Source organism: Homarus americanus, unplaced genomic scaffold, assembly GCF_018991925.1.
Source record: "Homarus americanus isolate GMGI-L3 unplaced genomic scaffold, GMGI_Hamer_2.0 scaffold10853, whole genome shotgun sequence".
Classification (NCBI taxonomy): Eukaryota; Metazoa; Arthropoda; class Malacostraca; order Decapoda; family Nephropidae; genus Homarus; species Homarus americanus.
Genome location: NW_024755093.1, coordinates 90,001 through 117,500, shown reverse-complemented (window position 1 = coordinate 117,500; position 27,500 = coordinate 90,001). Strand labels below are relative to the sequence as shown.

General features: G+C 40.4%; 1 protein-coding gene across 1 annotated transcript in view; it reads left to right on the top strand.

Moving 5' to 3' along the window:
* The window catches only part of LOC121856423 (Down syndrome cell adhesion molecule-like protein Dscam2), a gene marked incomplete at its 3' end in the record, with an annotated part of 359,709 nt that overhangs the window by 248,043 nt on the left and 84,166 nt on the right, over nucleotides 1-27,500 (top strand). The window contains exon 6 of the mRNA XM_042352021.1: nucleotides 679-850. Within this exon, the coding sequence (XP_042207955.1) occupies nucleotides 679-850 (172 nt within the window). The remainder of the gene's footprint in view (nucleotides 1-678; nucleotides 851-27,500) is intronic.

Below are 27,500 nucleotides of genomic sequence, written 5' to 3'. Positions count from 1 at the left end.
AGCCCTGTACATCAACACTGTCAACACACAACAGGAAACAACAGAATCAGTGTTAAAAATAAATAATGTACCGTACCATGAACAAGACAGCTCAAGCAATTTATTTTTTCAGGTATTATGAACCAACCTAACCTAACCTAACAAACTAGTGAATTGATGATACGTAAACATTGTAACGTCATAGAGGAACCGGCATTTATACATAATATATTTACTTTCCTGTGTTTTTGTTTACACACACGTACACACACACACACGTACACACACACACACACACACACACACGCACACACGTAATAAGTCCTAAGCGAGATGAGGACATGAAGCAAAACTAATTATTAAAATTTACTATAATTATTGGTACCTGTACAATAATAATTTTGCTAATGACAAATATCACCTTTATTACTGTTGTTATATGGTGTGTGTGTGTGTGTGTGTGTAATACTTTATCTAGTGATTAATGTCATTACTTTAAGTACTTTATGCATTTGTAATTATTATAGCATGGAATTTATGTATGTATGTATGTATGTATATGTATGTATGTATGTATATGTATGTATGTATGTATGTATGTATGTATGTATATGTATGTATATGTATGTATGTATGTATGTATTATCAGTTATCATTATCACTGTTATTATTAATATTATTGTGTTTGTTATCTTTCAGTAGTGACGTGGGATGTGACAGTGCGAGCGGAAGGGTCACGGGTGGTGGTGGGCGGCGTGGGCGTGGTGAAGTGCCAAGTGGGCGGGGCGGTGGTGAGTGGGTGGGCGGTAACTACTTGGCTAGTCCAGGAGACATCCACAGCTACGCCCGTTCCTCTCCCTGATGCTGGCCGGTGAGTTATTTAATGTAGTGTTTTTATCAAGAGTATTAGTTTCCCGAGCAACCGACTCACTGGATGTAAACAAACGAATGGCGTCCTTAGCAACGCGTGTCTCCGTATCTCTAGGCGTCTTGTTCTTCCTTGGTCCACCACCCTCCTTCCTTTAATCCATCACCCTCCCCCATTTGGTCTACCACCCCCTCGGTCCACCACCCCTTCGGTCCACCACCCCTTCAGTCCACCACCCCTTCGGTCCACCACCCCCTCGGTCCATGAAGGTTAACCAGACATTCTTTAAACTTTAATAAAGAGATTTTTTTGTCATTAAGTCGTGGTGGACCAGGCGGAGGAAGGGTGAGGATCAGGGGGGGTAGGGGTGATGAGGGTCCGGAGGGATGGTTGGGGAAGGGGGGGGGTGAGGGTTCTATAGGAAGAGGAGGAGGGGGTATTGATTGTTTTATATTACTGTTTATGGTTTGTATAGTTGACTCTCTCTCTCTCTCTCTCTCTCTTATCCTCCTTTACAATAGGGATAAACGATCTAGGTATTTTTAGAACGAGTTTCGTAGATTTGTTTTATTTTTTTGTTATGTGAGATTTAGTGAAGAGGTAACCTAAGTGGGCTGTGGTTAGGTTTGGTTTAGGTTAGGTTAGGTTTGGTTTAGGTTAGGTTGGGTTAAAGTAATTTAATTTCATTTCCGTCTGATTTAGTTAGGTTAGGCTAGGTTTAAGTTAAGTGAGGTTAGGTTAAAGTTGAGTTAGGTTAGGGTAAATTATGTTAAATTTCAGTTATGTCTGATATGGATAGGTCAGGTTTAGACAGTTGTATTAGGTTAAATCTCGTTAAGTTTAGGAAGCAGAAGTTAATTAATATTAGGTTTAATTAGATCTAGGTTTAGATAACACAACTTTTAGTTTTGCTGTGTTGTTAAACTTAAACATATTAAACCTAGTGTAGGTTTAATAGACTATGAGCATTGTATTTAATGTGACTTATTCTGAAGATGATTATTATTTTAGATCTAAACAGGTATTTTATCGCTGTACTTATTATTAGTGTTGTATTTTTCTATTTTTACTGTATTTTATTATTATTACTATTGTTGTATTATAATTTTTTACAATATGAAGGAATATATCTACAATGTGTGTGTTAATATAATCGTAAAATGCTGTTATATTTCTAGTTGTGGTCGTCATGTATATCTTTAGTATAATCCAACATGTTATAGTTAGCTGTGTGTATAATCATGGTGTGATGTTTTTATTTAGCGAATACAACTTTTATTCGTTTGTTTACTTTTTTATGTATTTGTTTTCGTGATGGCGGAACAACAAGTATTTTTATTTGTTGTATTTTTGTTGTGAATTAGCGTCAGCGGTACGGATGGCCTCACAACACGTTGGTTCTCATTACTGCATTGGCCAGGCCCTGTGTGGCCAGGCCCAGCGTAGTCAGATTCACTTTAGCCAGGCACCTTGACCAGGTGTCCACCATGGCCACGTCTGAAATCAGTTCGTGGATCAGTTCTCAATCACGCAATCTTGAGTTGTGCACTACGATGACCTGAATACTGAGTGACCCAGGGTGAAGGAGGCAGGGATGGAGGATAAGAGGTAGGGAAGGTAACAAGGAGGGTGGCAAGGAAGAAAGGAGGAACTGAGGCAGGCATGCACGGGAGAAAGGAGGGAGGGAGGGAGAGAGGGAGAGAAAATGATAAAACTCGGGAGGGAGAAAGGAGAGGGGTAAAAAGACAAGGTAGTAATATAATTTTCTACATCTTTATACATTATATAAATACTCTGGGGTTGAGCCATAATTATAGACACTCGCAGTAACTCGATCTACAGCCGCTGATATCATTATAGAAGGATGTCCAACACACCACAGAAGTTATGTCCAGTTTTACTCAACTCTGTAGACGACTTTGTGAGGTTCTCTGGTGACTCGGAGGGTATTTGGCTGTTTTTGCTGATGTTGTGGTAAAGTTATCTTGATATTTCTGATGTTATTGATGTATATTTCTCAAGTTATTTTTATAGATTTGTCGAGTTATTTTTATTTATTTCTCAGGTTATTTTTTATTTATTTATCGAGTTATTTTTCTTTGTATATTTCTTTAATTATTTTTTAATATATATTAAGAAGTTATATAAATATTTCTTGAAATTTACTAAAGCTCTAACTTGACAATGAAAACGTGGATAAGATAAATCTTGATAAAATCACACGGGAAAAGGGAAACAACGGAGCACCTTAGCTTTCGTCTTTATTCAAGACATCTTCAGAGCCAACTGGATTACATGGACAGAGGGAGGCTTAACTATACAGGGTGACCTTATTAAACATGAGGTCAGGTCATAATGATGTCATCCACTAATCCCCACACCAACACACACGTAGAGGAGCTTAAGAGAAGGGGGCGACGTGACTAGTCAGGTCAGGTCAAAAATAAGGGGCCCACTAAATAACTATCCTATATCTAGATCCAAGGTTTTCAAAGCATTTTTAACCTTGGGCCACTGACAAATAAATTTATGTAACATATCAGTTTTGAACTGACCATCACTAATGTTAATTGATTTTAATTTCTTAATCAAACCAGAAAGACTTCTGGTTGAATCTAGATCCACCATGGCCAGATCCACCATGGCCAGATCCACCATGGCCAAATCCACCAAGGCCAGGGTCACTATTTTCTAAAATCAGTTCGTGGATCAGTTCTCAATCGCACAATCGTGAACTGTGTACGACGATGACCTGAATACTGAGTGACCCAGGGTGAGGGAGGGAGGGAGGGAGACTAGCAGGGAGGGAGGGTAAGAGACTGGGAGGAAGGAAAGAAGGGAAGGAGGAATAAAGTCAAGGAAGGAAGAAGAGGAGGAGACATAAAGGGTGATTAAAAAAGATAATTATGATGAATGATAATGACGTATATATCTTTGCATGTATGTAATGATAAATCAATTATAGCTAAGTAAATCTGGCATATAATTATACCAGAATTATATAGAATACTAAGACGTGACCATATACGGATTTAGTCGAGTATACTTTATCGAAATATATACACGTCCTATAATGTATACTCTTGTTATACACTATGTAAATACTATAGACATTTGCATTAATTCAGTCGTCAACATCACCAACAACAACAGGATGTGAGGGAGGGAAGCAGCCTGGGATGTTTACCTCAACACTGTGTTCTTGTCGAGTTTGATGTTCCTGAAAAACTTTGTGGGTTTTACGGAAGACAGAATTATTTTTTTATTTTTTTTTTATTTTTTTTTCTGAAGTTTAGTAATTTATGTTTCTGAAGTTTTTTTTTAGGGATTTATATATTTTGAAGTTTATTGATTCATACAAAGAATTCTTCTCCCTTGAATTTACGGTTTTATTATTTCTTCTGAGGTATTTACTGAAGATCTTAAAGGGAAGATTGAAATATATTAATGGGTTTCTGAATATATTCTTCGTAGGTTTAGGTAATTTATTTAAAGTTTTTATTGGGGAAATTTTTGGGTTAGTTACTTAAATTAATCCCTGGGTTTTAAAATTTCTTATGTGGATTTTTGAAGTTTTTAATTGTGTTGAGGATGTCAGCAAGTCTATTGGCGTTATGAATGGAAGTTTGTAGTTCTTTAAGACTGAATGAACAGAACACAGAGGGGTTAATTTTAGTAGTGTTTGTATAAGTGATAATAGCAGTAGTAACAATGATTTTAGTTTTAGTGGTAGCAGTAGTAGTAGTAATAGTAGTAGCTGTAATAGTAGTAGTTATTATCATTATTATTATTATTATTATTATTATTATTATTATTATTATCATTTTTATTATTACCAGTATAAGTATTGCATTATCTCTATATGTGTGTCTGTGTCTGTCTATGTATGTATATGTGTTTGTATGTATGTATGTATGTAAACAGGTAGACAGAGATCGATTGATAGATATTTTTATAAGATATCAAAACATCATAGGTACCTTAGTTTCACATAACACAACACTGAGGAAGTTAACTATTGGCGTTACTTTCGTGGCGCTGAAGAAGGTAACAGTGCCGCTAACATACGAAGATAATACGTCATCCAATCCCCGACCCCTTGACCTATTTTCCCCCAACCTATCTTCCTCAACCTATATTCCCCAACCTATCATCTCCTCAAATTTATTCTCAACCCATCTCCCCCAACCTATTCCCCAACCCATCTTCCTCAACCCCCTCAACCTCTCTAACTTTATCTCAACTTCCTAACCTCTCCTCAATCTATCTCTCAACCTATCTCCCCAACCTATTCCCCAACCCATTCTCAACCTCAACCCCAACCTAACCCCTGCCTCCTGGTCATATGGAGTCAGGTACATTACTTATCTGTGTGTGTGTGTGTGTACATGAGTTGTGTATGCATACTTACAACTACATACAAATAGTTATGTTGTATGAACACATGTGTCAGTGTTAATGGTCACAGTTGTGTTACAGTTTTGTAACCAGAAAGTTAATGCAAGTTTTTTTTTTTTTTATTTAGAGTAAATTGCATCTCTTAAACACTGTGTGCGTGTGCCCGTGTGTGAGTGCGTACATGTACATACGTATTCGTGTTTGTGTGTGTAATAATAATAATAATAATAATAATAATAATAATAATAATAATAATAATAATAATAACGATTAACTGATTAGTGAGAGAAAATAGTATCCTAAGGCAATAAATAAACAAAAACAGAAATATTGTAAATTACAGATGGTGTTATTGATGAGTGAGTCATTTAACAAAAGCTTTCAATACAAAAAGAAACATATAGTGAACAAACAAGTTAACTAGAGTCTGATAGTTAACACTGTGGTTAAACAGGGGCTGCCTTTAAAGTCCTGATACAGCTGTGGTGTTGTACCGCTGGAGGAGGAGGAGGAGGAGGAGGAGGAGGTGGTGTCTCTAGAAGGTTTGTGGCGTTAACAAGGACTGTGTAGCAGCTGATGGCCTGGGACATAATGGCGATCACAGGGTGTTGTCGGCCTCACTCCACAAGGTATGTCACTATAGTTAGTCTCCACCCACTCAGCTCCTCATGTGACCTGGCTCCTTACTGTCAACACCTGTTCCCATATCCTGCTATAGAAGCGCTAAAGGCAGAGCACAAAGTGTGTGGATCTACATTTGAAGACTCCTGACCTCTCACCTATTTTCCCAAGACTGATCTTTGTGTCCAAGTTATCAGGCGGCGAGGAGAGAGAGAGAGAGAGAGAGAGAGAGAGAGAGCCTGAGAAGGTGTAAGAGTGAGAGAAAGTGAGTGAGAAAGAGTGAGTGTTGAGTAAGATTGAAAGTGAACAAACGAATGAGAAATTGACCTACCGAATGAGTGTGAAATCCATCAAGGAAGAATGAAAAGTAAAGAGAGAAAGTGAGTGAGAGAGAGAGAGAGAGAGAGAGAGAGAGAGAGAGAGTGAGAAAGTCAGGGGTTTTACGGGGTGGGGAACTGAAGAGATCCACTTTGTGATTGCCACCTTCCGCCCGATTTAAATACGAATAGAAAGAAAAAGAACATACACTATATCTCTATTGGTATTTCATTTTATTCATCTTTATTTATTGCTATTTTTTTCCCCATTGTGTGGCTCACATTACTTTTTTTTTTTTTCTTTTCATTTTTTGAGGACTTTTCAACAGAATGGCTAACTGGGTCTCATTCGAAGAGGGGAGGAGCAGGAGGGGGGAGGAGGGAGGAGGAAGGGAGGTAGAGGAGGTAGGGGAGAAAAGAGTAGGGGGGGAGAGGAGGATGATAAAGAAGGAATCAAAAATGAATCTATAGGGAAATAAAAACTCTTGTTATATACACTGTTATGAAACTCGTAGTTGAGATTTTTTTTTATAAATGATCCGTTCAAAAGGTTTTTTATTTTCGCTAAGGGTGATGGGATGAGATTAGTTGAAGGGGTAAAGGGGGATTGGAGGTGGTTAAGGGGGAAGGGATGGTGGATAAGGGGTATGGGGTGGTGGAGGTCGACAAGGGGTAAGGGGAGTTAGTGGTGAACAAGGGGGTGGGGTGGTGGAGGGAGAGGTAATGGTCAAGGGATAAGGGGTAAAGGGTTGTTAAGGGTTGAAAATTACTCTTTGCTATATTCTGTAAACGATCGTAAACTTGGCGTTATTAAACTGTTGGTGTTTTACTGTGTCGTATGTATGTATGTATGTATGTATGTATGTATGTATGTATGTATGTATGTTTGTATGTATGTTTGTATGTATGTATGAATGAACTGTGTGTTGCGTTTTTTTTGTATTTTTTTGTGCAGTAAGTGGGTTAGTGTGTGGTAGAGGTGGAACTGGTGGTGATAGCAATGGTGGTGGTAGTAGTGATGACGGTGGTGGTTTATGGTGGTGGTGATGGTGTGGTTGTGGAAATTGTAGTGATGTTGATGGTGGTGGTGGTTTATGGTGAAAATGGTTGCTGTGGTGACTGATAATTTTTGGATCACCTAACCAAACCAAACCTAACCTAACCCCAGGTGTTTAATCATCAGGTGAATTACGCTTGGCGATTAACCTTATCAGAAAATAAAGTTGTCTATAGTTATTAGTATTTAGAGATAACGATAAACCTCATTATTTCGTCATCGGTGAGAGGTGTTGAAAGTAAACAAGACTTCTCTGTTTACTTTCCTTGTTTTGTTGATTATATTAATTAAAATAAACAACATCAAATTGCTGTTGTAATGATGTATAGTAGGTGACTGTTTAGTGTGGATGTTGGTATACAGCATGACTGGGTGATGTTAATATGACTGGGTGATGTTATTATGACTGGGTGGTGTTAGTGTGTAAGAGGTGGCTGTGGTGTGACGTATTGTGGTGTGATAGTAGTGTGGTGTGATAGTGGTGTGGTGTGATAGTGGTGTGGTGTGATAGTGGTGTGGTTTGACAGTGCTGTGGAGAATATATGGGAATAGGAGGAAATCCCTCAAGCTTTTAAAGACGCCGCCATCGTCACTATTTATAAGAACAAGGGAGACCGGTCAGACTGTGGCAACTACCGCGGAATCTCGCTACTGTCCTTAGCTGGCAAGATTATCGCCCGAGTCCTCCTAAACAGACTTCTTCCTGAGGCGGAAAACTTCCTCCCAGAATCTCAATGTGGTTTTAGACCATCACGTGGCACCACTGACATGATCTTTGCTGCCCGCCAGATACAGGAAAAGTGCAAAGAACAGCGTCGTGACCTGTACATGGCTTTCATCGACCTAACCAAGGCCTTCGACTCGGTCAACAGGGAAGCCCTCTGGTGGACCCTCAGCCGCTTTGGCTGCCCACCAAAATTCATCGCCATTGTGAGGCAACTCCACGATGGCATGAACGGCAGTGTCCTGCACAATGGCACCCAGTCTGAGTTCTTCCCCATCCAAACGGGGGTTAAACAAGGGTGTGTACTGGCACCAACTCTCTTTTCTATTTTCTTGGCTGCCTTCCTTACTCGTGTCAGTGCCAATTTCGCCGGCGGGGTGAACATCGAGTACCCGGTGAAGGGGGGTCTATTCAACATAAGACGACTCCAGGCAAGAACAAAGGTGTCGGCAGTTTCCATTACTGACCTTCAGTACACAGACGACCTCACTCTTGTTGCTCACACTGAACGCGACCTACAGGAGATCCTGAACACCTACTCAGATGCGTATGCACACTTCGGCCTTTAGGTGAATGTACGTAAGACCAGGATTCTCTTTCAATCTGCCCCTGGTTCAAACACACCTCCACCATCCATCCAGCTTAACGGTACTACCTTCTCTAATGTTACCCACTTTCGGTATCTCGGCTCCCGCCTATCCACCACCGCGGACATCGATGAAGAGATTCAGCATCGGATCAGATATGCATTTCAAGCCTTTGGCAGACTCCGAAACCGTGTCTTCAGCTGTAGGGAGCTGAAATTATCTACAAAGTTACACGTATATCGAGTAGTGGTCCTCCCTATCCTGCTATATGGCAGCGAGCCAGGGGTTACATACAGGAGGCACCTCAAGGCACTTGAAAGCTTTCACCAACGTAGTCTACGTTCCATTCTCCGAGTTAGCTGGGAAGACAAGAGAACAATTACCCGTATTCTTTCTGACACCAACTGTAGTAGCATCGAGGCTACCATTATCCATGAGCAACTACACTGGACTGGCCATGTTACCTGCATGGACGACAGTAGACTGCCAAAGCAACTATTTTACGGTCACCTAACGAATAGTAAACGTAACGCCGGCGGGCAACTGAAAATGTATAAGGAAAGTCTTAAGGCAAACCTGAAAAAGTGCCAAATACGCCTCCTCACCTGGGAGACGATTACTCCACATCGTAACGCTTGGAGGAGCACCACACGAGAAGGTGTCAATACTTTCGAGTTAGTCCGACTGCAAACCGAGGCAGACAAGCGCCAACGCCAGAAAGACGCTGCCACCGCCCCTCCCGCAATAGATGTAGCCCTCCACCTGTGCAACATCTGTGAACAACTCTGCCGGTCCCGTATCGGCCTCTTTAGTCACCTCAAACTCACCAACGAAGGTGACATCCTTAATAACTCATATCATTGTATCATAGCTGGATGATCGTCATACTCGATTCCGAATGACACCAAAGTAGTAGTAATGTGTTTGTGTGTTTGTTGACGTCAGGCCCACGTGACTGACGCCCTGGGCTGATACATAGATACTTTAGGCTGGAGCTTCTTTACCGCACGTCCTGTTCCTTAAGGCGGATAGAACAAAAAACTGACCCAATACTAATTAACAGGAGAAGACCACAGCTGATACCCGTGAGACGTGAGTGGTATACCATCTTAATCTCCCTCCCTCCCCCCTCCCTCCGCGTTCCCTTCCTCACCCTCTTCATCCCCTGGCCACTTTTCCTCCTTCACCGCGTTCTCCTCCCGACAATATCTTCATCGCCCCCCCCCCACACACTCATTCTCTCCCCCACTATCAGATTCACTCTCCCTTACTCTCACTCTCCCTCACCCTCTCACTCTCCTTCACCCTCTCCTCTCCCCTCACACTCTCACTCTCCCTCATCCTCCTCCACTCTCCCTCTCCTCTCCTCCCCCTCTCCTCTCACTCTCCCTCACCCTCTCACTCTCCCTCACCCTCTCACTCTCCCTCACCCTCTCACTCTCCCTCACCCTCTCACTCTCCCTCACCCTCTCACTCTCCCTCACCCCTCATTCTCTCTCCCACTCTCACGTTCTCCTCTTAATTCTACAGTTTTTAGACATAACCGGTAATTAAGACCAAATTGCTGTGGTTCACCTTAAAGTGAGTTAGAGGCTAAATGATTACTTAATACTCCTTCCCTAATAGATTAAAGTCATATTTTGGTCAAGATTAACATGATTTTGAGGTTAATTAAATGGTTTAAAATAAACTTGCTGTTAACACGAAGACCGCGCCTTAGGTTATCCGGATGACGTCATAATCTTTAGGTTATCCGGATGACGTCATAGTATTTAGGTTACCCAGATGACGTCATGGTATTTAAGTTACCCAGATGACGTCATAATAATCTTTAGGTTATCCGGATGACATCATAGTATTTAGGTTACCCAGATGACGTCATAGTATTTAGGTTACCAGGATGACATCATAATAATCTGTAGGTTACCGGATGACGTCATGATCACCCCCCCCCCCAACCCCCAATAGGAACCCGGCATCAAGTGATAGAACGAGACACTCTTCCGAATCCTCAGCTGATTGGTAAACCCCCAAGTCAATTCTAACTTTACCTGGTCAATGTTTGTTGTGAGTCGGTGAGCAGTTTTCCGGATCAGCTGATAGCGTCCGGATATTAAACTTGGGTCGTAATATCCGCTACTCGTAATTAAAATAGAGTTTGGGGGGTTGTAAATAATGGGACAAGAGAGTGTTATCCTCTGGGTTCGTGAGGGGTCGAAATCCTAATGGGAATATAGTATTTTGGGGGTTATGTATAACATTTAGTTGGCCTCTCCCTGGGACGGCCGACATTTTTATTTATATTTTGTAGGGGGGGAGGGGGGTGAAGGAAGGGAGAGGGGGAAAAAGGGGTGGAAGGAAGAGAGGAGGAAAGAAGGAGAAAGAGATGGGGAGGAAGGAAGAAGTGGAGAGAGAAAGGGAGATGGGAAAAGGGAATGGAAGGAGGGGGGAGGGGGCTTAGTTTAGTTTAACAAATTTATTGACAAAGATTGTAGTACAGTTTGCCTATTCTGAGTAATTCAGTCAGGTCTTGGCACTGAGGGTGGTATCACTTCTCACTGCCACGCAGGACAGAGGTTCATACACAAAGAAATACATCATATTCATTAACAGCTATAAATGTATAGAGGTCAGATTCATATGGGTAATGTCATTGTTCACTGCCATGCAGGGCAGAGGTTCGTACACAAAGAGATGCATCATATTCATTGACAGTACATATACATATATGTACACACACACATACACATATTCATACATATACATATATACATACACATATACATGTACATATACATACACACGCACACATGCATACATATACACGTCGGTCAGATTAGCCATGGGTAATGTCACTTTTCACTGCCATACAAGACAGTTCGACACACAAAGAATGCATCATATTCGTGGCTTTATATATAGGTCAGATTCATGTGGGTAATGTCACTTTTCACTGCCATACAAGACAGAGGTTCGTACACAAAGAAGGGGCATATGGAAGAAAGGAGAGGAGGGAAGGGGAGGGGAAGGGGAAGCAGATAAGAGGGGAGCATGGAGGGAATGGGAAGGAAGATATTAAATTATTTCATTATTCTATCACCTTTTATGGAGTGAGAATTTGTTGAAGTTTCCCATAAGAAATAAACCACCATTTTCTATAATTTCCTGTGCATGTTACCCGATAGAGATCACAAAGTTTAATTAACTTCTACAAACTTTCGCAATTTTTTTTGCTTATTTGTGTAATGCTTCATAAAAAATATATAAATTTTTTTTTTTAGAGTTTCATATATTATCAAAGTTCCTCCATCGAGTTTTTGTTCTTAAGATATTTACGCTATTTTTGTTATAGTTTCAAGAAGAATTATAGTAAAAGTTGTAAAAATAGTAGTAGTAAAAGTATGTTTTTTCTGTCATATAATTTTCTTTATTATAGTCTCAAAAATCACATACCCGTGTTATTATTATTATTATTATTATTATTATTATTATTATTATTATTATTATTATTATTATTGTTGTTGTTGTTGTTGTTGTTGTTGTTTTATTATTAGTTATTATTATTATTATTATTATTATTATTATTATTATTATTATTATTATTATTATTATTATTATTATTATTATTATTATTGTTGTTGTTGTTGTTGTTGTTGTTGTTGTTATTTATTTGTTGTTTATTATTATTATTATTATTATTATTATTATTGTATTATTTATTATTATTATTATTATTATTAATATTATTGTATTATTATTATTAGCCATTGTGTGTGTATTATTATTATTATTTTCTGACGTTTAAGTATTCATGCAATTAATGAATTGGGTTAGGTTAGGTTAGGTTAGGTTAGGTTAGGTTAGGTTAGGTTAGGTTAGTGAATACGAGAGAAAGTTATCTGGAATGAACCGATGTTAGGTGACAGGAAGAAAAGTTCAGTTTAAAGTGAACTGTAAATAGAAAGGATATAAAAGTTCCAACAGATGAATTAATAAGAAAGTGCCCGTTAAAGAGAAAGTTTCATTAAAAAGTTACACGGAAATTTCACTTGAGGATATTTTTTAAAGAAAGTATTGCTTGAAGAGAAAGTTAAAGGAGCGAAAACTGCAGAAACTTTTGGCATCGGGAGAAAGTTACGGAAATTATCGCTGGGACAGAAGATTGCAAGAAAGTAATGCTGTACTATTGCAAGAAAGTATTGCTGGAAGAGAAAGTTAAAGGAAGTAATTGGAAGACGTATTAGTTAAGACTGAAAGTTATAAGCAAAGCGCGAGAAAAGTAAAAAGAAAGTATTTAGTAAGGAGAAAGTAACTCGAGGATGATTCATTGCTGTGGTGTTGTTAAATTTGGTTGTTAGAAAGTTATCGGGGAAAGTCTTTGGTCACTCAAGATTAGGCCACTAGGTCAAGAAAGAAGGTCACTAGGTCAAGGAACAAGGTCACTAGGTCAAGAAATAAGGTCACTAGGTCAAGGAACAAGGTCACTAGGTCAAGAAATAAGGTCACTAGGTCAAGGAACAAGGTCACTACGTCAAGGAACAAGGTCACTAGGTCAAGGAACAAGGACACTAGGTCAAGGAACAAGGTCACTAGGTCAAGGAACAAGGTCACTAGGTCAAGAAATAAGGTCACTAGGTCAAAGAACAAGGTCACTACGTCAAGAAAAAGGTCACTAGGTCAAGAAAATGGTCAGGCAACAAGGTCAGTCCACCCCAACTTCACCCCTATTCCTCCTCATCACGTTGCCTTTTCCACCCTCCTCTCTTTTCTCTCCTTCTTCCCTCTTCATTCCCCTCTTCTCTTCCCCTCTTTTCTTCCTCTCCCCTCCCTCCCTACACCCCTTTCAATCTCCATTTTCCCTTCCGTTCCCACTTTTCCTACTATCCCTCCCTTCCTTCCTCCCTCCCCTCTCATTTCTCTTCTCACTTTCCCTCTCCCCCTGTCATTTCTTCTCCTCCTCCTCCTCCTCCACATCTCCTAACCTTCCTCCCTCTGATTCCCCTTCCCACTCTCCTTCCCTCTCTCTCTATTCACCTCTCCCTCCTCCTCTCCCCCTCCCTCTCTCCCTCCCTCTCACTGCTCTCTCAATACCCTCTTAGGTGAAGTGTATAACATAATATTTCCATTTCAATACCACAACAAACTTTCCCAATATAGCTATTAGGGTCAACAGAAATAATACCGGTGTTTATTGTGGGTGGGTTGTGTTGGTGTGGGTTGTGTTGGTGTGGGTTGTGTTGGTGTGGGTTGTGTTGGTGTGGGTTGTGTTGGTGTGGGTTGTGTTGGTAATGGGTTGTGTTGGTGTGGAGTTGTGTTGGTGTGGGTTGTGTTGGTGTGGGTTGTGTTGGTGTGGGTTGTGTGTTGGTGTGGGTTGTGTTGTGTGGGTTGTGTTGGTGAGGGTTGTGTTGGTGTGGTTGTGTTGGTGTGGGTTGTGTTGGTGTGGGATTTGTGTTGGTGAGGGTTGTGGTGGTGAGGGTTGTGTTGGTGTGGGTTGTGTTGGTGAGGGTTGTGGTGGTGAGGGTTGTGTTGGTGTGGGTTGTGTTGGTGAGGGTTGTGGTGGTGAGGGTTGTGTTGGTGAGGGTTGTGTTGGTGAGGGTTGTGTTGGTGAGGAGAAGAAGAAGAAGAACAACAACAACACTCCAGTCAGAAACACAACCTCAGCTTGGCGACCCGAGGGTGAGGCGGCAAGAGTGGAAGTTCATATATATCCATTTAGCAAGACACTTGTAACAGCAGGAGGTCCGGCCTCTGGGTGAGGTACTGGCCTCATTCTTACCTCTTAGTAGCCTTATAATGACCTTACTCTCGCCTGGTAATGGTCTCCTTCTCCAGGGGTGTTTGGAGGTCGACCTTTAAGATGGGGTACTGGCTTTACTTTCTCCTGGTAATGTATTTGGAGGTGGACCTTGAAGGGTGTGAGTGAGAGTGTAGTTTTTGTCATGAATTTGGAGTAGGTAATATTTTATTTATTTATTTATATTTTGTTTTTCGTGTCATTGTTTTTGTCCATTTTATCCACATTTTGTCTTCATTTCTTTTATTTTCTCTTTAATTCACTCAGTCTATGTTTCTCTCTCACTGTTTGTAGGCCTCTCTCTCTCTCTCTCTCTCTCTCTCTCTCTCTCTCTCTCTCTCTCTCTCTCTCTCTCTCTCTCTCTCTCTCTCTCTCTCTCTCTCTCTCTCTCTCTCTTGATTTTTGTACTAAACTGTCTGCCCTTTGGAACGTCTCGGTAACGCTTGAGAACACCTGGGGCATCGCCGGGCAGGTCGTAGATACATTCAGGGTTTGTGTCTTACCGCCTACCACTTCGTCGTCACCTTTACCCGTGAGACACATTACCATATAGACGAGCCCCGTGATCTTAAATGTGGTGGTGGTGGTGGTCGCCTGAGGGAGGGAGAGAGAGGAGAGAGGGAGGGAGAAGAGGAAGAGAGGTAGGTGAGGGAGGGATGAGGGAGAGAGGAAGGGGAGAGAGAGGGAGCGGAAGGAAAGGAAATTATAACCACCATTCTTATTCTAAATTACCAGAGATTCATAAGACAATTTCTTCACCTTAATTTGGGGAGAATTAGAGGAACGCATCTCATTTAACTGCATAAGAGAGTGATCACAGTCTCGTAGTTTAGTTTAGCCAGTTAGATACGTTTTTACACTTATAGTTTGAGAGGAAATTTGAATGTAAGTATCTGTAGAGAATTCGTACTGTCACTAGGTAAGCGAAGAACGTAAGGGGTTAATTTTCTTAGAGTGAATTGACTTTGTGTATGAGTGTTCAGAGGAGTAAGGGATAACGGATGAATGAAGATAGAATAAGAGAAAGGAGAATTGGAAAGAAGGAAGATGAAAGGGAGAGGAGAGGAGAAGGTCACCCATTAGATTGCTAGGTGAAGGTTGATGAAGGAAAGTTGTTTACACCTGTCAGCTGTTGAGGTAAGACGTTGCCATGGTGATGATGCCTTGACGTAAGGTTCGGTTGCTATGGTAACCTTATGTATATTTGGACGAAAAGTGACGCTGCAGTGGCGATGGAGTGGTAAAGTAGTAGTAGGAGGCGTGGTAGTAGTAGTAGTAGTAGTAGTAGTAGTAGTAGCAGCAGTAGTAGTAGTAGTAGGAATGATGTTCTTATCAACCAACAACGAGTTCATTCCACGGTGTAATGTTTTCATCTCCAGCATTTCGTAATTACAATCAACATTAAAACGCATAACAGGAATCAGCTCTCAGTTCACAGGAATGTAATTTATCCTCAGTAGTTCATTTTTCTCACCCAGTTTTCATTACCAATTAAACAATAGTAATTAAGCTGATTTTTCCCCGTTTTACATCTCCAGCATTTCGTAATTACAATCAACATTAAAACGCATAACAGGAATCAGCTCTCAGTTCACAGGAATGTAATTTATCCTCAGTAGTTCATTTTTCTCACCCAGTTTTCATTACCAATTAAACAATAGTAATTAAGCTGATTTTTCCCCGTTTTACATATTTACCATACACCCGTGAGTTCATACAGTGTATTAAAGTGTCACTATACCTACCTTTTATTAAGTACAATTAACAGGTAAGTATAATAAGTTATCTTTATCATAGGAGTATAACGTGTAGATATATTGTATAAGTATCTTTACTGTATGAGTATAGCTGAATATACCAGCCTCAACAACCACCACTATACGTTACCACTATTACCAAACACTACTACAACTACTACCACCATCCCACTTACCATCAACATCATCATCACTACCATCTACTTACTTCCACCAACATCACCACTACTAACACTACCATCCCACCACCACCACATCCTCTTAGTGAACATAATTAACCATAAATGTTTGTCCAGGTCAGGGTTTTAGTGAGGCTTCAGTGGTTCGGGGTCGTCATGGTTTCGGACTCGCGGGTATCGAACCAATTTACCAGATCCTCGTAGGTTCGTGGGTTTGATTTTACCCTTAAGTAGAGAAGCAGGAACCCACCTAACTCACTCAATTACTGCTACGACACTACGACGCCGTTCAACGTGGCGTCGAAAATTCAGAGACTCATTCTATCGCAGTGTTTTCTTGTTTTTATTTAGTGGTATCACATGTGGTCAAGAGCTGGTGCTTGGCTAGGTCAGGTCAGGTCAGGTCAGGTAGATATTCTGCTGACTAAACGGTGCCACATATAACGCAGGAAACATTGAGGCGGAGGACCTAAGGCCACCTTGTGTGTGTGTGTGTGTCCAACAGAATCATTGTCTATAGTATGTTATAAACACGACAGTACACCTTATGAGCTGAGAGACTCGTAGGTTGTACGAGGAATTTTAATAACGTGACTAGGAGGAGGGTGGATTAAACAACATACAGGTGATGTAACACTACCAGTAAACAACACACAGGTGATGTAACACTACCGGTAAACAACACTCAGGTGATGTAACACTACCGGTAAACAACACACAGGTGATGTAACACTACCGGTAAACAACACACAGGTGATGTAACACTACCAGTAAACAATTAACACACAGGTGATCCAGGGAAGGTGTTGATCGCCAGCAAGAATATCCTTCACTAGGTGTTCCCTGTGTCATGACGTCACCAACATCAACAACAAAGGGATTACTGTGATAAACTATTTTACACACGTAGTAAGTTACCGTAATCACATTTCTCGGTACAACTTCAGTATTAGACAACATCACCAAACGGGAAACCCAATTTTAAGTGAAAATTTAGTTAGGTATAGAAGCTGAATGCAATTTGAGGAGGTAAAAGGCACAGTAGAAAAAAGATTGAGAGGGGGATGTAATGAAATAAGAGTTTTTGGGGGGACGGACAGTAAAACGCAGTTGTGTATTACTTGAAGGTGATACAGACACTAATACTGGAGGATTGTGCAGAGGAACCTGATTGGATAATAAAGAAATTTTTTTTTATTTGTACTACGGAAGCAAAGAGTATTAGGAAGAGAAGAACTGATTACTATATACCTCTTGGTGTTGTTTGAGGCAATAACTGACACATTAACAACGCCACTACCACAATGCAGATGAAATATGGAACATTAATTGCGGATTTTTGTTTCGGAATGTTGCCAGAAAGTACAGGGTGAGACAACTTTGGTCCAGCCGGAGAGGAAACAAACGCAGACGACTCTCATAAACTATATATTACGGTAAACTTTATAATGTAGAAAGTTTCTTTTTTTTTTTTTGTACAAGTTTCATTAAATATATTTGAGAATTATTTATTATTTTATTTTGTGTTAAGAAGAAAGGGAGTATATTTCTTCTTGTGATCAGTACTCTCTCTCTCTCTCTCTCTCTCTCTCTCTCTCTCTCTCTCTCTCTCTCCTCTCTCTCTCTCTCTCTCTCTCTCTCTCTCTCTGTACTGCTCCTTTCTTTTCCTACTATCTGTTTTCTATATCCATCTATATATCCTATCTCTATATTTCTTTCTGTCTGTTTGTCTGTCTGTCTTTCTATCTACTGTCTGTCTGTCTATCTATCCTCAGAAAGCTAAGATAATTGGATTTTCTTGAACCTCTCCATTTACCTAACTCATCTCATAGTTATTTGTCTCTCAAAGGATTAACTCGGAGAATTTATCCTCAACAAAATTATATATCCCTCGGTGGCTGAAGTTAGCTGGACATATTAGTACCATAATAGGTGTTCTTATTTACAGTGCAGATAGATGAGATTTATATTGGGTGACTCATAATTGGGTCCAATGTGTTGGCTTAAATCCTTTCGATTTAACACTACACCTATTGGGGTTATACTGATTCTTCACACATATACCTAGCTAGGACTATACACCTGTTAAGATTTGAGCCTGGTCCCACATAAGCAACTCCTAAACCCCCTCCTCCTACATACTCCCGACCTCCAGCTACTGCCTTGCCGTTCCATAGGTCTGTTTTAAATCCCCACCCCCCTCCCCACCCCCACCAGGTGTTTCCGTGAGGGCTGGCGAGAAATAATGTAGTGTAAAAAGCTGCAGTTTTCTGCCTACTGCGACAAAGTGCTAAGTCCAATGAACGTGTCGACCTCCCCAGCCTTGTTTGGTCCTGTGGGTGGAAGAGGGTGGGTGGAAGTGGCTGGATGGATGGTTGGAAGTGGCTGGATGGGTGGAAGTGACTGGATGGGTCGTTTGGTGGAGTATGGGTAGATGTGGACGAGAGGATCGTATGGATGTAGGTGGGTGAGAGAGTTGTAGTATACCCCAATGCTACCTGAAGGGGGCGATTTGGTTAGGTTAGCGTGTCTGATCTTCAGGTGAAATATGTTAGGGTGTCTAAACTACAGGTGAGTTATACTGGGGTGTCTAATCTTCAGGTGAAATCAAAATATGTTATATAAACCAGTATTCCATCCACAAGGCTTAAGTTTTAGGCTGGGACAACTAATCTTGGGCGAGAGAGTTCGGGAAGATTGTCATACACTCCACAACGGATCTCACAGCCTTGGTTATTGAACTTCCCGCTAAGTCCCAAATGGACTCTGGCGCTCATTCCGCTTGAGCAAGGAACCACGTAATCCAATTCTCGTGTCAAGGAGGTTATCCCGAGGGCTTCCCAAAAATAATAGATGGAAGATTTTTAATGGTCTCCTTGTGATATCTCCCTCTGAGTGTGGGAGACATTAATGTAGGAGACGAAGACCTCTCCACTGTTTGCTCAGCTTCTCCAAAGCCATTAGACAGTTTTGGTAATTTTCACCACCACCAGTCTTCAGGAGTTTTTGGAGAGAGAGAGAGTTCTTAACCACTACGGGCCCGGGCGAAGGAATATAGTTGTCGCTATGCCTCTGTGTGTCTGATCATTACATCTCTCTCTCTCTCTCTGCAGCTGTCTAGTGAGGCATAGTTGGAGCGATACAGCATTATTAGATGACTTATTATACAACTAAACCGCTGTATTAACATCTTATTTTGGTTGTTACATAAGAATAAATTAGATCGTATAGCTGTGATAAATATGTTAAGATATACTACAGTAAGTGTTTGTGAAGATATTTGTGACGCCTTTAGTATTTCCTGGAGCACACTGGTTGTTGATCTATACAGCGGCAGTGTGTTGAGGTAGAGTAACTCCGGTAGGTGATAAAGTAGTAATGAAAGCGAGGAGCCAGGTAGAATGTGTTGGTTCCTGAGGAGTATCTACCAACATTAACTCCCTGGTGGATTACACGTTTCGTAATCCCACCCGGGGAGATGAATCCCATTGTTTAAACTTTTAGCCCAACAAAGATTGGTCCCAATAGCCTCAGCCAGTTATTGATTCTTGCAAACTTTTTTTTTCCAACTTCTTTGCAACTTTTGGGGAAAGATCGGAGCAGAATATTTACAATTCTTTTTCGTAGAAAGACGTAAAGAAACTTGCCAGACGATCGGATTCGCTCCAATTCATTCATATTCGGGTATGAAGGAACTTGTGAATAATGTGAGAACAAAATTCCTCCTTGACAATTTTCCTCGTTCTTGTGTTTGTTTTATGTGACTTTGTTTATCTTGTTCAGGGTCCTTTACCTGTCTTTTGAAATGTTATTATAATTTTTCACTATGTAATACAGTTTTGTTAACCTTCTTTGATTACAAATTACAATACCTACTCGCTTAATTTGAAGTGGTTCCTCTAATGCCTCAGGTTTTTGTATTGAACAACTATGGTGTCTGTCCTGCTGACGTTTTGTGTGTGTATATTTGTCGAGGTTCTTGTGTTTATACTTTAACCCACCTGTACAGTACTCGTATATTACATGTACCAGACACGTTTATCAAGGCTGGTGCTTCTTCGTGTACTGATGGAACTATGCTGTTTGTTAGCTTTTGTGGGCCTGTGTTGTGTAACTACCTGGGTACAGATGACTCCTTGTAATCCAACAGTCTTTTAAATGTTTACGAAGGACACCATCCACCAGTTCATTAGTTGTGATGGATGATGAGAGGTGTGGTGTGGTGGTGAACGCTACACTGAAATGATTCGATCTCAGTGGCGCTCAAGTATTGGCAGGGACTATCAGAGTAGGAGAGAGAGAGAGAGAGAGAGAGAGAGAGAGTCCTACAATAGTTAAAGGTCTTTCAGGAGAGTATAGAGTAAGATTATATAGGATCAATACTTTAGTGACACCAATCATGAATAAATAGAAAAATAATGTAGTGATATAACAGACACAAGTATAGATAAGAGTTAAAGCGTAACACATAAGACCGCCACCACGAGATTATTGAACTGAGAAATGACAGCTGGAGGAGATTTATTTGTGTTGTTTTGTCCTTTTTTGTCCTTTTTTTGTCCTTTTTTGTCCTTTTTTAAGTGGTAGGAGTCCACGCGCCAGACTTAAGTTAGTGGGAGAAGCTTATCCTCTCCAGAAGCTTATCCTAGCTGGCTTTATTGACAGGGCCTGGCTTTACCCCGCTCCACGTGTAGTCTTCCCTGAGGTTTTAAGATTCTGTCGGTGTTGTGAGCGAGGTGAGAGATTTTATTGTGGTTGTATTTGATTCGTTCTGGTTTGATTGCTTTATGTTATGGTAATTTAAACATGAGTATTGGATTAAAATTGTTATGGGTTAATTTGATTATTCTGATTTAATTGCTCTTAAAATTGAAAGGTTTTTAGGTATTAATCGTTTGTTAGATAATCGTAGAGAGTTTTTCTTTTAAGTTTTGTGGTTGTGGTTCCCAAGAAAATTATTGTTATGATTCTTAGTTTTGTTAAAGTTTTATTGTTACAAGTTCTGAGTGTTGCGAGAAGTGTTGTAACCAAAGATGTTATGTTATGGGAGGATGGCTCACTTAGTGTTCCATTTTGGTTTTGTCCTCGACGGTGGCTCCTCTAGCGGCCAGCAAGTCAAACAAAGACAAGCTCATTACGCTCCCTGATATTATGTAAATGAGCTCCATTCTTTTCTTATTAATGATTTATATGATCTTTCTGGGCTATTTATATGTAAATGTAAAAGTCTAGGGATAATATTTCAAATCTTGACATTAATTTAAAAAAAAAAGACAATCTGTCCACTTAAGGAACTGTTCTTCAACTATCCCAATTCTTCAGTAAGAAAGATGGAGCGCTAACAGTGTTGTTTGTTTTACTGTTTACATAAAGTTCATCCCACTTAAAAAAAATATCGACATTTGATTGAAACATTTTATTACACATTTTTGAATAGGCTACGTGGTGGCGACACTACTATTACTAAATACTTTACTATACATGTAAAGTATAAAAAAGTAATGAGAGTAATGTTCACCCGTTACTTTACCGCCATAGGACAGGGTACAGTAATCAATGGAAAATATAAATACAGCAAAAATTATGACCTGTTTTATAAATTCGTAGACTTAAACGGCTCAAATGATGACGCTAGTCGTTAACTCCCAGCAGACGTTACAACAGTTATATGTGATTGGATTAAAACTCTTGTTAATTGTTCCGTCAGTCGTTTGTATGATAAAAATAAATCACTTTTCATTGAGATAAGTGACTTTAATTTTCTAAATCGATTAGTCTAATGAAAATGTTATGCCACCAGACGAAAAAAAACGAATATTACAGATATATGTCGCCTAAATAAGCAAACCTTGTAACCTTTATCCTTTTTATGATTAACCTAACCTAACCTAACCTAACCTTTAAAAAAATCCAGGCTTACTTTTCCAGGAATATAAATGTCCCGGTCACTTGATGCGTCCTGTTGACACTGAACTTTACTCACAATTCTGAAGAAAGATTCAATATCAACACCACAAACATCACAGGGTAATAGAACGCTCACAAAAACGAATTAGCAGTCGACAATGATATACGAACAGACTACAACTCACTTTTCTGGGGCCATCAGAAAGCGGGAGGGGGATGATAAACTTATTTCATTTGAATTTCTAGAGTAATTTACAGCTGAAGAATAAATAAATTTATCGTATTTGCCGAGAAAAAATGCAGTACACCTTCTTCCTTGACTCAAACACCACCAACTGATGTTTCGACTTCCTTGACTCAAACACCACCAACTGATGTTTTAACTTCCTTAACTCAAACACCCACCAACCTGATGTTTTGACTTCCTTGACTCAAACACCACCAACTGATATTTCGACTTCCTTGACTCAAACACCGCCAACTGATGTTTTGACTTCCTTAACTCAAACACCCACCAACCTGATGTTTTGACTTCCTTGACTCAAACACCGTCAACTGATATTTTGACTTCCTTGACTCAAACACCGTCAACTGATATTTTGACTTCTTGACCGCTTGGCGAACTGTCCTCCGCCATATGGACATCGTACCTTTAGTCTAAAAAAAAAAAATCTTACTCTCCTCAGGGCATTGATACGAAGGTCATTGCACACTACCAGACACCACCAGGGAGATGAGATTTGTGAGCAGGTCTTGTGTGCCAGGATGACTTTTATATCGTAGTCTATGTTGATTTGTTCTTTTCAGTTGGGTGTTGCCTTTTTTTTTTTGGAGGGGAGGGGTAAGCTTATGATCGTATTTTTTTTTTCAGGAATGTAGATTGGTTGATTTAGGGAGACAATTGTGTCGTTGTGTTTGATGCCTGTGTCTGGAATTTAATTTTGGAGCTGTGAAATGAGAAATATGGAAGTAGTGAGGTTTTTGAAGTTACACAGAGAGAGAGAGAGAGAGAGAGAGAGAGAGAGAGAGAGAGAGAGAGAGAGAGAGAGAGAGAGAGAGAGAGAGAGAGAGAGAGAGAGAGAGAGAGAGAGAGAGAGAGAGAGAGAGAGAGAGAGAGAGAGAGAGAGAGAGAGAGAGAGAGAGAGAGAGAGAGAGAGAGAGAGAGAGAGAGAGAGAGAGAGAGAGAGAGAGAGAGAGAGAGAGAGAGAGAGAGAGAGAGAGTGTGTTTGCCTCATTACCACTGGGTCAGTTTGAAGGGTAGACATTCGTTGATAGTGTTTAGAGTCTGCCTCCACACCAATCAGCTTACATATATACATCTAAACAAACGCCAGACAGAAATGACCAATCAGCGTACAGTTACATATAAAGCAAACTCCGTAGGGAACTAACCAATCAGCGTGCAGATACATGTAAGCAAACTCCGGGTGGAACTGACCAATCAGCGTGCAGATACATGTAAACAAACGCCCGACTAGAGGTAAATAGAGATAGAGGGGGAGGTTTTGTAACCCCTGTGGATGTTCACTAGCAGGAACGTTAGTCTGCTTACGGGTAAACAAGTAATATACCATGCATGTGTACCACCACCACTACTACCACCACTACCACCACCCACCCACCACCACCACTACCACACCCTACCGCCACCACCACTCCACCCTACCGCCACCACTACCCACCCACCGCCACCACTACACCACCCTACCCACCACCACTACCCAACACCACCACCACCCACCCCACCACCACTACCCACCCTACCACCACCACCACCACCACCACCAAATCAAGCAGACAAGTGCAAACAATGATACTAGTCAGTCTATTGTCTAATATTATGAGATGTATCAAGTAAAACATGTACAGTACATTTACGAAACATGTAAAAAGATCACTAGATTACAAGATGTCCCCAACTACCACCACCACCACCACCTTAGGTTAAGTTAAGTGAGAGATGACGTCTGTATCCACTTTTTTTTTGCACCTAGTAAGTTAACCATTTCCTGTGTATAGAACTAAACACAAATGTATTTATGATGCAGATGTGAATGGCAATAATGTAGTGTGGCTAAACATATGGCCTCACCTTACAGTATGGCCCCTCTTGCGGGTGTGAATAAGTCAACTCCTGTGTACAGAACTAAACAAACAATGTACTGGAAATACTCTGTTAACATTCAGTGCCATAATATCCTGACCACTGGGATCTGTGACATCTACTCAGTATTCCCTGCGGCAGAATTAAAAGAAAATTAAATTTACCGACACCATCATCATCACCACCACCATCACCCACTCCCATCGTCACCACCACTCACCACCATCACCCACTACCACCACCATCACTAACTACCATCATCATCACCACTACTCATCACCATCGGCCACTACCATCACCATCACCCACTACCACCACCACCATCACCCACTACCACCACCACCCATCACCATCGGCCACTACCATCATCACCACCATCACCACTACCACCCGCCACATTACTGAAAGGAAGCAGAAAAAAAGGAGGGAGATAGAAAACAAGAAGGAAAATAGGAAGATGTAAGGAGGGAAAAGGAAAGAAGGAAGGGATGTTTGGTGGCGGAGTTGGAAGCCGCTGAGGGAGGGAAGAATACCATCGACGACTGCAGAAGCAACAGGAGGAGGAGGAGTAGGAGAACGAAATAAAGGAGAAGTGGGATAGGAGGAAGGAATGTTGTTGAGAGTGTAGAGTGGTGGTGGTGGTGGCCCTCGCTGTGTTTACTGTTATGACGTCATAACTCGGGCTGTTAAGGTCTTAAGTTGGCCATGATGGCGCCGTTGCCAGCCTGCCAAGCTGGGGAAAAATATCCGATTTTTGTTCCTCTTGCCTCTTCTTCCTCCATCCTTACCTCTTCCTCCTCCTCCTCTTCTTCATTTCCTCCTACTTTTCCTCTCTTCCTTCTCCTCCTCCTTCTCCTCCGCCTTCCCAGCAAGTTAGGAAATATCCAATTTTTGTCGTCGGTGCCTCAGACAAGCGACGGCACACGACACATCACACACACACAAGCACAAGTTGTCGTCTCTTCCCCCAACTAGTGTCGCATCCCTGCTCCTCCTCCTGCTTTACCCCCTCCAGGAAAACAATTTCCATATCGTTATAAAACGTAAATGTTGGAAGTAATTCTCGCCTCATGTAAGATCTCCGAGACACGGAGGAGAACGCCGTGAGGTGAGGCTGTTGTTTTAGCTCCTGAGGGAGGCGGCGTTGTTGTCCTGGGCGTTATGGTCTTAGCCTAGAGTTTATGGCGCTTGAGTGTGTTGCTATTGACGCTGTTATGGTGTTTAAATGCGTTGGTATTGGCGTTGTTCTGTGTGGTATTGTGTTAAGGGAAGTTAATGGTGTTTAGTTGCGTTGAAATTACCATTGACTTATGCGTTATTGTGATGGGAATTTTCTATGGTGTTTAAATATATCGATAATTGAATGTAGAACTAATTTATTGTACACTCCCATACTCATCCTTGGAGCTGTAAGGCAAAAATAAGTACAGATTAGAGGTCACAAAAGATGTTAAACAGACGCCAGTGTTGAGGATATTGTGGCGTAGAATGTTAAGAGTATTTGCAGTACATTGTTTAGTTCTGTACGTGGGAAATGATTTATTGCTATTAGGTGCAAAATGTGGACATAGTGTTAATATATATCTGCCAACATACTATTATAAGTGAAGAAGGTCATTTTACATATACACATATTATATTTGGACTTGTCTCTATGAGGTTCTATTTTATCACAGTTTTATAGAATGTAGTGTTTCAGTGTGTGGCTATATGTCTACCCACACACACACACACTTTATCCATTGTTTTGTTTACATCTGGTTGAAGGACAAACTGTCAGATGTACTTATAATATGAGCATAATCTTAGCCTTAGTTTAGCAGTTACAGCATCTTGTGTCGACTGGTCTTGTTATTTATTCCATCTCATTCTGGTAGACAATAGATTGGCTAGTGTCTTATTGTTTCACTTTCATTAGCGAGTTCTTTCCCGATTACCGTTCTTTGGGTTCTGTTTGTCAAGCTTAGATTGTATTCCTAAGTGTTAGATGGAAGTTTAGCTGAGGCATCAACTCTGGTCGCTGAGGCTGCCTGTTACGTTCGCTGAGGCTGCCTGTCTATGTTCACTGAGGCTGCCTGTCTATGTTCACTGAGGCTGCCTGTTACGTTCGCTGAGGCTGCCTGTCGTTTGTTGGGTATTATTGCCTTCAGGAAACTATATTTATGTTTATTTATTCCCCTGTTGTGTAGTGGGTGTCAGAAGATGTATCGGGTGCTTGAGCTTTGGTGTAAAATGTAAATGGGAGCCAAAAAGATGCAAAGAGTCTGACCATAGAAGACATAGAACGATAAATTGTGAAGAAAAACATATCTGGATATGTAAGAAGTAAACAAAAACTAGATATAGACGAATATGAAGACGAAGATGAAGGAAAGATGAAGAAGAAAAAGACAAAAGATGAAGATAAAGATGAAGAAGAAGAAAAAGAAAAATACGAAGAAGACAAAAAAGTCAAAGAAGAAAAAACGAAGATTTAAACATAATGACGAAGAAGAAAAGGGCGAAGAAGAAGAAGAAAACGCGAATATGAAGAAAGACGAAGAAAAAAAAACTCGAACAAAAGAGAATATCGAAAAGAAATTATACAACATTAAACTCCTCCTTGTAGTAGAAGATCACAGTAAATCACTATCCAGCCTACTATAGTGTGAATACCTTAGATTCTCAGTTTCCCCAGTTTTGTCGCGCGCGCGTGTGTGTGTGTGTTTGTGTATATATGTGTATGTGTGTATATCCATGTCACAATTAGCACGTATAATATATTAAATTTTATCTTTTTTTTAATACCTGTATACATTTCATCATGAAGTCAGCCCAGGTTTCATATTTAAGTATTCCACCACCACCACCTCTTTCTGTATTCACTTCCTTTATGCAAGTTCTATCAACCTTTCGTGTTTTTTTTTTATATATAGAGAGAATTTTGATTGTGGAAATATAAGCTGCTAGGGTCTGGGTCTCGCTGACATGGGTTTTCCATTTGATAACCCTGACACCTTTTTTTTACATACTGGGAAAGAATGGGTTATATATTTTTTTTTAGTTAGTGAGAATAAACCAAAGTAGAAAATTGAGTGGTAAAGTTTATATAGAGTTTTATTAGCTGATGAATTAGGAATATATATATTTTTTTAATATTTTTTATTCTCCATTTCTGTAAACAAAACTAAAGTTATTTTTTTTCCTCATCATCACCAACAATTAAATC